Source organism: Trichosurus vulpecula, chromosome 1, assembly GCF_011100635.1.
Source record: "Trichosurus vulpecula isolate mTriVul1 chromosome 1, mTriVul1.pri, whole genome shotgun sequence".
Lineage (NCBI taxonomy): Eukaryota > Metazoa > Chordata > Mammalia > Diprotodontia > Phalangeridae > Trichosurus > Trichosurus vulpecula.
Window position 1 is genome coordinate 198,111,582 of NC_050573.1, and position 13,103 is coordinate 198,124,684.

At 33.6% G+C, this 13,103-nt stretch overlaps 1 protein-coding gene across 2 annotated transcripts in view; it reads right to left on the bottom strand.

Moving 5' to 3' along the window:
* ATP9B (ATPase phospholipid transporting 9B (putative)) overlaps positions 1-13,103 on the bottom strand; it is a 527,294-nt gene that overhangs the window by 428,595 nt on the left and 85,596 nt on the right. For both annotated transcript variants that reach the window (XM_036766185.1, XM_036766193.1), the window contains exons 3-4: positions 8,545-8,695; positions 5,769-5,882 (exon numbers count right to left, since the gene is read on the bottom strand). In XM_036766185.1, the coding sequence (XP_036622080.1) occupies positions 5,769-5,882; positions 8,545-8,695 (265 nt within the window). The remainder of the gene's footprint in view (positions 1-5,768; positions 5,883-8,544; positions 8,696-13,103) is intronic.

Sequence of the window (13,103 nt, forward strand, 5' to 3'; positions counted from 1 at the left end):
TACCTGGCTTCCTGCTAGATTTGGCTCAAGTCCTACCTCTTGCAAGAAGCCTCTCCTTTCTGATTTAATCTCAGCACGTAACTTCTGAGACTACCCCCAATTTATCCAGTATATATCTTGTTGCGCAAATAGTTATAAGCATACTGTCTCCCCCATTAGACTGTGAGCTCCTTGAGAGCAGGGACTGTTTTTTGCTTTTTCTTTGTATTCTCTGGGCTTTGCATAGTGCCTGGTACACAGCAGGTACTTAATAAAAGCTTGCTGACTGACCATCATAAGACAGAATATACAATCCCCCCAAAAAGTGTAAGACAGCACATCATAAAGTTTTCTACAACATAAATTTGATGATAGTTTCATATGGTAAAAATAGAAAAAGAAGATAGGGGCTGTTTATGGCATTTCTTCCTATCCCCAGTACTCAAGTGGAGTGTCTAACACATAGTAGGCCTTTAATAATAAATGCTGATTGACTGGCAATCAAAATTCTCCAAAACAGGACTTGTGCTGGTCAGGAAGTTACCAAAGCCTTCCCTGATTTTTCCAGGTGAAGGTCTCTCTCCCCTCCCCTTTAAAAAGCACTCTATAAGCTCCCTTACTCATTTACCATTTATAAGATTTTACATAATATTCATTTGTATGTCTTTTCTCTCCCGAAACATGGTGTGCTTTCAAGCCACCTCCTGCACCCCCACTGCCAAAGAAACTACCTCCCAACTACTTACTATTATCTATGTAATATATGTACATAGTTATTTACATGTTGTCTTCCCCCAGAGAATAGGAGCTCACCGAGAACAGAGAATGTTCTTCTTTTCACTGTCTCTCCAGCACTTAGCACAAATATGTGTTTAATAAATTCTTGTTGACTTATTTACTATTTGGAGTCAGAACTCTATTTGGAGTACCAACTCTACCACTCTTTAGAGTGGTGACTTTAGGCAAGTCACAACCTCTCAGAACTTAATTTCTTCATTTGTAAAATAAAGGTAATAATAAACTGTTTCACAGCATTACTGTGAAACTCAAATTATATATACACACACAAAACTTAATATATACTTATATTTATATATACATATTTTATATACATTTATATTTTACATAAATTGTATATACAAAACAAGACAAAAGATTGATTGATTTACAAAATGTAAAGCATCATTTATCAATCAACCTTTTGCTGTTGAGTCATTTCAGTCCTGTCTAACTCTTCATCAGTTTGGGGTTTGGGGTTTTCCTGGCAAAGATACTAGAGTGGTTTGCCATTACCTTCTCCAGCTCATTTTACAGATGAGGAACTGAGGCAAACAGGGTTAAGTGACTTGCTCAGGGTCACACAGCTAGTAAGTGTCTGAGGCCAGATTTGAACTCATGAAGAAGTATCTTCCTGATTCCAAGTTCAGTGTTCTAACCACTGTGTCGCCTAGCTGCCCATCAATCAACCAGCTTAAATCCTCACTATGTTCCAGCTACTGTACTAAGCACTGAAGATAGTAATAATGGGTAAGACAGTCTTCCCTGAAAATACATTCTAAAAAGGGGAGACTATACATATGTAATCAGGTATATACAAGACACCTACAGAACAATGATAGTTAGCATTTATATAGCCCTTAATATGTGCCAGGCACTATGGTAAGTTTTTGCAAATATTGTGTCATTTGATCCTCACAACAGCCCAAGACAGGAGTGCATGAGAGATATCTCCATTTTACGGTTGAGAAAACTAAGGCAAACAGAGGTTAAGTGACTTGCACAAAAACACACAGCTAGTAAATCTTGAGGTCAGATCTGAACTCACTTTTCCTGATTCCAAGTCTAGAGTTCTTTCCACTGAGCCACCTAGCTGCCTGCATGGAAGCCAGAAGGTAAACTTAGAACTAAAGGCTGTAGACACTGGAGGTAAGGGAGGGGAATGGACAACCAACAATGGTCTCCTGAAAGAGGTAGCATTGAGCTGAATTTTGACAGAATTGAGGCTGAGGTGAGAAAGGAAAATATTCCAGATACGGGAGACAGTCACTGAAAAGGCAACTACGCAATCAGGAGATGGCATTGTCATGGGAAAAGGAACAGTAAGAAGGCCAATATAGTTATACCATGAAGCAATTTAGAACCATGCCCAAAGGGCTATAAAAACGTCCATATCCTTTGACCCAGCAATACCACTTCTAGGGCTGTATGCCCAAGTGGAAAGGGAACAGTATATACAAAAATATTTATAGCAGCTCTTTTTGGTGGTGGCAAAGAACTGCAAATCAAGGGGATGCGCATCAATTGGGGAATGGCTGAACAAATTGTGGTACATGAATGTAAAGGAATACTATTGTGTTATAAGAAATGAGGAGCAGGCAAACTTCATTACAACCTGGAAAGACTTATAGGAACTGATGCTGAGTGAGGGGAACAGAACCAGGAGAACATTATACACAATTACAGACACATGGTATATGTAAGGACTGATTTTGATAGACTTGGCTCCCCTCATCAATTCAAGGTTCAAAGACAGCTCCAAAAGACTCATGATGGAAAAAACTATGCACATCCAGAGAAAGAAGTATGGAGTCTAAATGCAGATGGAGGCAAACTATTTGCTCTCTTTTTTTTTCCTTCTTTTTTGGTTTCATTTCTTCTTTCTCATGATTTATTACATTGGTTATAATTCTTCTTTACAACTAGACTATTATGTAAATAAATCCAATGTGAAGGCATATGTAGAACCTACATTGGATTACATGCCATCTTGGTGGGGGGGGGGGGGGGGGGAAGAGGGAAGGAGAGAAAATTTGAAACCCAAAAACTTGTGGAACTGAGTGCTATAAACTAAAATTAAAAAAAAAAAAACATAAAATTTTTTTAAAAAATACAGTTAGACCATGGAGAATATGGAGAAAGAGTAAACTGGAAGAGCAACACAAACAGGTCAACTTACAAATGTCTTTTAATGTCAGAAAGACTTTATATTTGATCCTGGAGGCAAAAAAGGAGCCACTAGAGCTTAATGAGTAACAGAAAGACACTGTCAGATGTGCACTTTAGGAAAATAACTTTGGGAGGGTGTGGAGAATACATTAGAGTGAGGAGAGACTTAAGGCAAAGAGACGAATTAAAACACTAATGAAATAGGCCAGTTGAGAGGTGATAAGGGCCTGAGATAATGTGGCATCTGTGCTAGTGAAGAGAAAGGCACATATATGAGAAATTTTGTGCAGGTAGAAATGACAAAATTTGGCAACTGACAGGCTAAGTGTCATAACAGTGAGGAATGATAACACAGAGGTTTGCAAACCTGGGCATCTAGAAGAATGGTTCAGCAGATGGATGTGTTTGGGAAGAAAAACAGCAAGTTCTGTTTGAGATACGTTGAGTTGGAGACACTTATGACAGTGGTGCCAACCTAAAATAGAGATAGGTGCTGCAAATCTATACATAAGGATCCCTGAGGGCCATGGTTTTAAAATTTAATGTGATCTATATTTTATTATATTTTTATTTTCTTAACTATTTCCCAATTACAATTTAATCTAGTTACATTTATATTACAATTTAATTACAATTCAAGGGTAATAACAGACTATTTCACAGGACTGCTGTGAAACTCAAATGAAATCACAAAGTTTTTTTGAAACTATAAAGCATACTGATCAATCTATCAGCATTTATTAAATGTTCACTATGTTCCAAGAACTGAGCTAAGGACTGAGAAGTTCAGGCTGCACTCAGAAGGTTGCAAGCTGCCGGTCTGACACTTCTGGCTTGTGGTGCATCCAATTCAAAATGTCCAAAACGCAACTGTTGACATGGGTCAGGAGAGAGACTAGGGCTAGACATACAGATCAGAGAATCATGTGCAAAAAGATTATAATTGAATGTATAGGAATTCATGAAATCATTAAATAAGATAATATAGAGGGGAAAATGAGACTAAGAAATAGAAGTCAGACAGGCAGGGGGAAAAACAAGAAAACAGTGTCAGGAAAATCTAGAGAGAATATCCTTGAGGAGAGAGATGGTAGTCAACTATGTCAAAAGCAAAAGAAAAGTCAAGGATGACAACTGAGAAAAGGCCACTAGATCTGGCAATTAAGAGGTCACTGGTAATTTTGGACAGAGCAGTTTGAATGGAATGTTGAGGTCTGAAGCCAGACTACTTCCATAAATTGTACGTTTATTGAAAATAGCCTTACTATATCTCACTTATCTTCTTAGCGTCCTCTGGGTCCCAGCATGAGGTCTCATATGCAGAAAGTATTCAATAAATAATGACTAAGTTAAGCAAATCAAGACAAGTCTATTTACAGTTACGGTAGAACCTTGTTATAAAATAGCTCTTAATAAATGGATTTAACTAAACCAAAAGTGAAACTTCATCTTTAAAATCTAATGCCTATCTAGAGTAGAAACCTGGCATAAGGTATTACCCTGTTAGATGAGGGATTAATACGATCACAGAAACTCCTGCCCACAAGCATCAGGATTACATAGAAAGATTCCATTATAACGTGATCTTATAACTATTATACATATAAAAAAAGCTACTTTTAAATTCCTAAAATCTCACTCAATACAGGTTTTTACAATAACAGAGAGAACCACTAGAGATTTTAAGTAAAGGTAGGTGAATGGAGTAAAAGCAGAAAAGCACCAGCCTAAGTTTTGGTGAGGTGAGGTAAGGTGAAGTAAAAAGAAATAAGATAACGGTGCGAATACTCTGATAAAGACAAGAATCATACTACAGGAAAATGACTACAGGCAGTAGAAAAAAAAAATTAAAGAGATTACCATTCCATAAACAAATATCTTCTTCATATCTCCCTTTTCTCTGGAAATAGAGTTAATGTAATGACCCTCCCAGAGTATGATGAACCACAGTAACAAGATCATGAGCATAAAACTCTGAAGATTTCTTAATCAAGTAAGTCTTTATCAGTTGGATCTTGTACTTTGATTGCAGATATACTACTGTTCACCTTTCTTCTCAATTATATTTTTTTGCCTGATTTTGAAACTAGAACCAACAAACAAAGCAATCCATTCTTATGAGAAAAGCTGTATGAAAGAGTAATATAGCACTAAAGATGCCTGCAAGCTAAAACATGATGAAAATAACAGGTAGTATATAATTTATATGAAAAATACGATAAGCAATACTCCAATACTCTAAATACTCTACAATGTTCTCAAAGAAAAAAATCAAAAACTTCATATTCTAAGCTGTCAACAAAGATGGACTACAATAGAATCAATTCCTTTCAAATGTTCACCTTCATGACTGACATTCCATCAGCCAAGGGAAAAAACGTGCCTATCTGTCAGGATGTCAAGAGACTAACCAAACACACCCCACAATTCCTTCAACATCATTCCCAGGAGCTCAATTAGCACAGGAGGGAATTAGGCAAGCAAGACTGACGTGCTACCCTTGGGACAAATGCAGAATGTCTAATTCAAAATTCCTTAGTCGCTAAAAAGGGTCATTCACTTGCAATAGTAACCTCCACACAGATGTATAATATCTAAAAATTCTAGGCAATCTCTCAAGGCCAATATATTGCTATATCTTACACAATTTAGAAGAATTTTCTACATTTTAAAAAAACCTTTTAAATCTCAAGTCATGTAATAAGCTACATTAACAAGAGGCATTTTTAATTGGTCATATTATACCTTAATAGGACCAAATATTAAATTGCATTCCAAAATCTTAAAAAATATGCTCATAATATTAAACTTAATTGAACACAATATTGAACTTTTTCTTTTACCAGAGGAGCCCAGTAGGTGTAGAGATAGCCTATTTTCAGTGCTGGTACAAACTGTGAACAGGACACTACCAGAAAATAGAGATTCAAGAAAAACTTGAATTGTTCATATAAAACCTGAAAAAGAAAGGAGAAAATTAATGTGAACTCTCAAGAGAAAAAACTTATGATTTCAATACATTTTTTAAAAAGCAATATAAACAGTTCAGAGCTCTGTTAAAGAATGCACATGGACCACTATTCAACCACAGGTTATTAACTGTGTGGCTTTCTAGAGCCATACCACCCATAAAGAAAAATCAGATAACTAATTCATAATAAATTGAAAAATGATAAATTCAAATTTTAAAATTAACTTTTATTTGAAAACACAACTGCTAGCAACTAAGTTATATTCTTTATATGGCAAATTTTTCGCCTCTCAATTAAGCTGAAAGATTTAATTTCTTCTTGATATTATTAGCCAGTCAACATAAATCTGACAGTAAAAAACCTCTATGTGGAAGGAGGAGTAATATATTTATGTTTAAAATGCATTTTTCATTTTATTAAATTTAACGTTTAATTTAAAGATTATCTGGCTCTGCCATTATAATACGATGTCAACACTTCCAATTTTAAAGGACATCTACGAAGTAGCTAAAAAATTCCTGCATGTCTTATTAGTTTCTAAGTAAAGAATATCCAAGGTTTCTGGATGGCTAATTTTTTTTTTAAATAAGGAATTTGCCTTTGAATGCATTTGTCTCTTTATTCCAAAGAACTCAAAGTACTTTTTAATAACACCATAAATGGCACAAAAAGTACTATAGGATAAAACTATTTAACAAATGAAAAACTAAGATTAAGTTCATATAGTTGGGCCTGAGCTAAACCTGGAAACCTGGGCTCCTGACCTGTAATTTAATTGGTTTCAGGAACTCCCTCTACTAATGCAGTGTCAGCATTTCCACCATGACTTAGAGTCTTAAGAAGTTGTGTAGAAAGTAGATGTCAAACACACAATCAAGGGCAGAAACAGATTAAAATGTAAATTGGTAAATATTTAACAAAGTAAATAAAATTACAATAAAACACAGATAGTATTACATTTTAAAACTAAGTCTGTATGTGGGCAAGAGGAATTCATGAATTGGTGGTCCCTATGTCTACTTGAATTTGACAACATTGGTATATAGTACTGAAAAGTTAGTAACCTGGCCAACATCACACTCTATATGTTAAAGGTAAAATCTGAACCCACTGTTTTCAGTTGCTAGGCCAGCTCTCTAACTTAATTTTACTGACATCAACTTAGTCTTCTACAGTAACATTTTCCTAAAAATCATTACAGAAATTGTTCATTCAGCCTAATAAATTGTTTTACATAGAAAAGTTATTTACATCATTATACATTTGTTTGTTTGACTAAGATATCTTTGCTACATTGACAACATGTTTACATTTGTAATAATTCATGTTCAATTTAAGTTTAAAATGTTTTCAATTATTTCATAAATTAATCTCAGCAGGATAAGTATCTTTCTCCCTACCCACCACTGATTTCTTCAAAATTCTATTCAACATAAATTATATCTATTAGCAATTCAAAACTTGCCATTATTTAAAAAAAAGAACAGAATTTCTACTACGCAACTACCAAACATTTTTAAAAATACTACATTTTATATGGAAAAGGCTAATTTAAAAGAATATATTCAGAGCAAAAATAAGACATTCACACAATACTAGGCTTCACAAACAAATCAACAGGTACTTGCAAAATATGGCTGATCTTAGGAAGCTGTATGAATTTAATCTGATCAGTGTTAAGCTGCACTGCAGATTTTTAACCACAGTAATCAATACTTTACTGTATACTTAATGAACTTTGTGACCTTTAGGAAAATGTACAATGCTTAGCCAATCTGTGTGTATTTAATAATTTAAACCAAGGGAGAAAACAGTAGCTTCGTTCAATAAAGATGAGAATATTTATCTGCCTGAAAGACAGTTGACATTTTATTGCCTTGACAAAAGATCAGTCTTTTAATTATGGAGCCATTAGTTTTTGTGTGTTTTAATAAAGAAGCATATTAGATATCAAGCATTTGCCAACTATTGGATGGATGGAGAAAAAAAATCAATACCCAATATAAAGTAGTGTGATTATTTAAATTAAAATGTAAAGGACAAAGCAGCTCTAAATTGAAGTAGGGAAGAGATTTTAAAGCTAAATAGCACAAATCTGCCAATAAACAAGATGTTAAAAATTCAGAATATATGTATATACTTATATGAATCATTCTACAATATCCCTTCTATAATCTGTCTCCGAAACAGGAACCAAAAATTAGAAAAATAAAACAATTCTACACATGTGTAAATGTGGCTTTGTGAATAATACAAAGAGTGGAGACTATATATGTATGGACTTTTTTAAGGTGTTATTTGGTATCCTTTCAGTATTTTAATTATTTTGAAAGGTATCCTGGTAAACTTATTAATTTAATGAGTTATATTAAATCACTATGCTTAAATCTGAACTATAAATGGAAAAACCCATTAAAATCTAGACAGGCTTTTTCATTTTAAATTCCTTTCTACTAACAGGTGCCTGTTCCAAATATACTTTTGAAAATAGATCAGTTCCTTATAACACCAATTTTAATTTTACATCTTCTTCTCATTTTTTACTAATATTTCCAGGATAAAAGGGTTATTTTCTGCAGTCTTTAATGAAAAGCAAACTAATAGCCCTTTGATAAGCCCACCTTCAAGAAATCATTAGTAATCTTACCCCAGGTATAAAGGTAAATATATTGTATTTTTGATTTTTTATAGAATTTCTGGGATATTTTTCTTCACATTTTTCAGGACATCCAAGCCAGACAGTACGAGCTTTCAGTTCCTTCTTTCTTCGGCAAACATTTATGAGCCAGTCACAGCAACTGAATGGAACAAAGATTATTATTTTGTATTTGTCAAAAAAAATTTCAACACATTTACATTTGAAGTTATCATTGTTTGTTTCAATATTTCGCAAAGATACTTGCAGCTTATCTAATTATAAATGTTATACTTTAAAAAACCAAGATCCATTAAGCAAATTTCTATTTGCAATCAAAATTCTAGAAGATATTTACATTTTTAGAAGTCTGTAATGGCTTCTGGAACCTCAGGGAAATGATCTTCCCTGCCAGGCTCTCTTATTGACAAAATTCAACCATTAATACACTGAAACATTAGATGTTTTATGTATTGGGGAAGAATAACTATAGATTATTGGGAAGCCTCAATACACCACTCAGTGATAAAGCCTCTACAGATTCTAATTAATCTAGCATATTCCTCCATCTCTTCTCTGAGGTAATCACTTTTTTCTACTTCTTAGAAAACGATTTTTGGGGAGACATTAGGTGCTGCACCATTACTATTCAAGGCTCAAATTAACACTTGAGAGGGTGGCAATATTTAATCTGCTGTTGTTGACAAAAAGAACTAGAATAGAAAATACAGCTGCAGTGCTAAATAATTCTCTTCCATGCAAGGAGTAACTTAATTCAACACTTTTACTTGCTCTAACAGATTTCATTCACCTTCAGTAATAACCAAGCAAGCTGGTGACAAATATATCAAGATTCCCAGAAATACAAATCCTCTCTACTAACTTGAACACTATTTAAGGATTAAGTATAAAGTATGCCCAAAAGGAAGAAGCTTTAAATTACCTTAGAAGACCAGGAGAAAAATTTTTTAGTCTATCACCCCATAAGCAAACTAAGATACGGATTTAAAATTGCATTAGAAATGAAAGTTAGGTATGCATAATGTCCTATAAGATTCCATTTATTTATCCTATGTTTCTCAAAGAAAGCTGATGAATTTGCCTCCAAAATATTCAAGGATTTAAACATCCACATAAAGCTGTTTATTTGAAAATAAAACCTTAATTAACAAATAACTCTAATAATTTCATGGAACATCTCTTTCACGGAAACCTCAAAAAAGATAATTTTATTCTAATTATGTTGATATTTGAAGAAATACATGAAAAGTATAGGCCCAAACTATTTTTAACTATATATTATCAGTGCCTTATAGCCGTGCATACTGTATAGACAATATTTTTGACCTCACAAAAAGAGACTTAGAACTGTCCTTTACAAATTATCTTTAGAGTTAGTTTATAAGCTATAACCAAAAAAAAAAACTTCATTACTTTATACTGGCCTCATTTTTAAAATACTCTTGATTATTTCCAAAAATACAACATACTCTCCAAAAACTAAAGACCTTTTTTTGAAACTATTCGAAGACTAATATAGGCTCTAAAAATCTTTTTAAAAACAATTCCAAAAAATTTTTGAGCAATAATGACCCCATTGAAAGAAGTACACACACATAATTTTGCAAGATAATAGTACTCACTTTAATATGCAAATTATGGTCTATTCTTTAAAGTTTTATAGACATACACAAACACATATCATAGTGCCTCACACAGTATGAAGGTCAATAAAATAAAAAATAATACTGTTAGATTGAATTCAAGGTAGAACAGATAAGAGTAAGATTACTTCCCAAGTTATTTTATATTATCTTTATGGAGTTGTTTTTACCTTTTTTTAACCCAATTTTCATACCCACTTCCATAGGATTCTGTAACAACCCAAGGTCCCACCAAAATATCACTTTTTGAATATAATACCATAATTAAGTGCAAAGTGACCAAGCAGCTAAATACTCAACCAGAAAAAAAAAAAAGATTGTATTTATTTGGTTTACTCTTCTTAGAATATAAGCTCCTTGAGAATACAGTAGAGAGTGTTTCATTCTTTGTATCACCAGTGCCTAGCACACTGCTCAGCACATAGTAGGTGTTTGATAAATATTGGTTGACTGAATGAATTTCCTAATAAAATCTGAGCGGTGAAAAGGCAGTTAAATTGCATTAATTTTCAAAATGGGAGACTAGTTATAAATAAACAAACTTTTAGACCATAATATGACTAAAATCTGTTTCTTTCCAACTGGTTTACTTGAAAATAATCTAGTTATAATTGGTTTTGTGGCTCTTGTTTCTATGACACATTTTTTTTTAAGACGGGGGAAGGCAAGGCAATTAGGGTTAAGTGACTTGCCCAAGGTCACACAGCTAGTGTGTCAAGTGTCTGAGGGCTGGATTTGAACTCAGGTCCTCCTGACTCCAGGGCTGGTGCTCTACTCACTGTGCCACCTAGCTGCCCCAACACATCATTTTTGCAAGTCACTTGTCTTAAATTCTAATCAGACTAGTACTTCAGTTTCTCTACTTGACTCAGGTTTTGCATATACATTTTCGAGTACAGCAAAATTACAATAAAATGGCTAATTTTCACAAAGATTCAGATTCTAGATGATACCCAGGCAAACAACTGAGAGCAAAACAAAAGTTATCCTGTCTTTTAATGGCAAGATTATAAAAGCTCTATAGCAGGGCTGTCCAACCTTAGGTTTTTATTGAAACAGACAATATATTTTGATTTGCCATTTTAGTGAGAGATCTGAGGTAGCTAGGCTTCGTTTACTAAAGTATTTATGTAAATTTCTATGCTTGTAGGCGGGCTGCATAAATCCCACTGTGGGCCGTATTTTGGACAGCCCTGCTCTATTTTTTTCAAAAACTATGATCCAGTGAATCCATGCTACACACTACTATCTCCTTGCCATCTTCCTAGCCTTTGTTAACACCCTCCAAACAGGACCTCTACAAGCTATATGTTGTAGCTGCAAAGCTACTACTCAACTTTGAAATCTGTGCTCTAGGATCAGGCTATGCTAATGATCTGATTGCTAAAAGTCAATAATTCATGCACCAAGAAAACTTCACCCCATCATCCTCTTGCCACTGACCCTACCCCTATACAGTGTCTTTTATATGCTGTGTTTACAACCTATGTTCAAATCAATATAGTACGCTAAAGACTTAACTGAATATTTTAACTCTGAGATGGGAGAATTCATCTGGATCATTTTAAGATGAATTCTTTCTCCTGGAAAACAAGTTTTAGTATGAAATGGAATAAGAAGCCACAGACTATACCCATATTCTGAACAACCTATGTACAAATGTATGCCATTAGTCACCAGAAGAATCTTAAGAAAGAATGTAGCTTGCTCAGAACTACCTATCATTATTTTTAGAGTAATAACTCAAAATAAATAACAGCACACTTTGAATTGTATACAATCCCATCTCTCAAAAATATCTTAGCATGAAATGACTAAGAAAATATAAAACAAGAACTTTTAACATTAGTGAATTCAGGCTGGAGAATATGCACTGACAAGTCAAAAACCAGTCAATTTTACCTAAAGTTTGCTAAGTTCAAAATTGTATGACTACTCTTACCCTTGCTTTCATATTTACAATCAGTATATTCTCCTACTGGAATCCTCTGCTCTGTGGTTTAATCTTTTCCCCAGTACAAAAATGCAAAAATGTATATTTTAAGCATAGTCCTCCAGAATAGCTATATAGTCCTTTTCAATTCTTCTAAAAGTAGGTCTATATTTTTCTGTGTTCTAAGTGGCTCACATAAAACAAAATAAGCTTAATAAAGTACATCTCTTCATTCAGACTTTGGAGGGAAAATAGTGAATGGACATATGCTAATAATCAACGAGGTGCTGAAGTAGCAAACTAGTTAACAAAATGTGGAACATTTAGAAAAAAATTAGGATGCCAGTATAGTAAAAAGTGTGTTTTTGTTTTACCGTAAAATTCTACGGTTTAGTCACAGAAAACTTAATAACCACTTTTAAATCCTAACCACAGAACACAAAATTTTACATTTGGCAAGGACATTAGAAATTATCTAATTGAACTGTTCGTAGATGAGGAAACAGGCCAACAGAGAGGTTAAGTGAAAATGCTTGTTAGTTTAATGAAAAAAACAATATTAGAACCCAGATCTCCTGACTCCTAATACTTGCTTTCATAAGATCAGTAATCCTTTTGCTACTTAACCTCAACACAAAAGGTTATTTTCAAAGTGTACTTACTATATGAATACTACAAAAGCAACACAGATTTTACATGTCATTTATTTTTAATAAATGTTAGATTTAATAAAATGTTAGATGCATTAAAAAAAGCCTCCTGGAGAACATTTCAGACATATGATATTCTGTTCCACAAAACACTCAAAGCCAGCAATTTCCTAATCAGACAATTAAATGTATTTTAAAGTTCAGATTCCAAGTGAAATAGATAATAGGCATTCCTGGGTTTTAAAAATAATATGAAATTTAAGAAATACTAATTTTTAAAAGTATTTAAGTGATTAGTGAGTCCCAGCTGATGCCAAGTAAGTT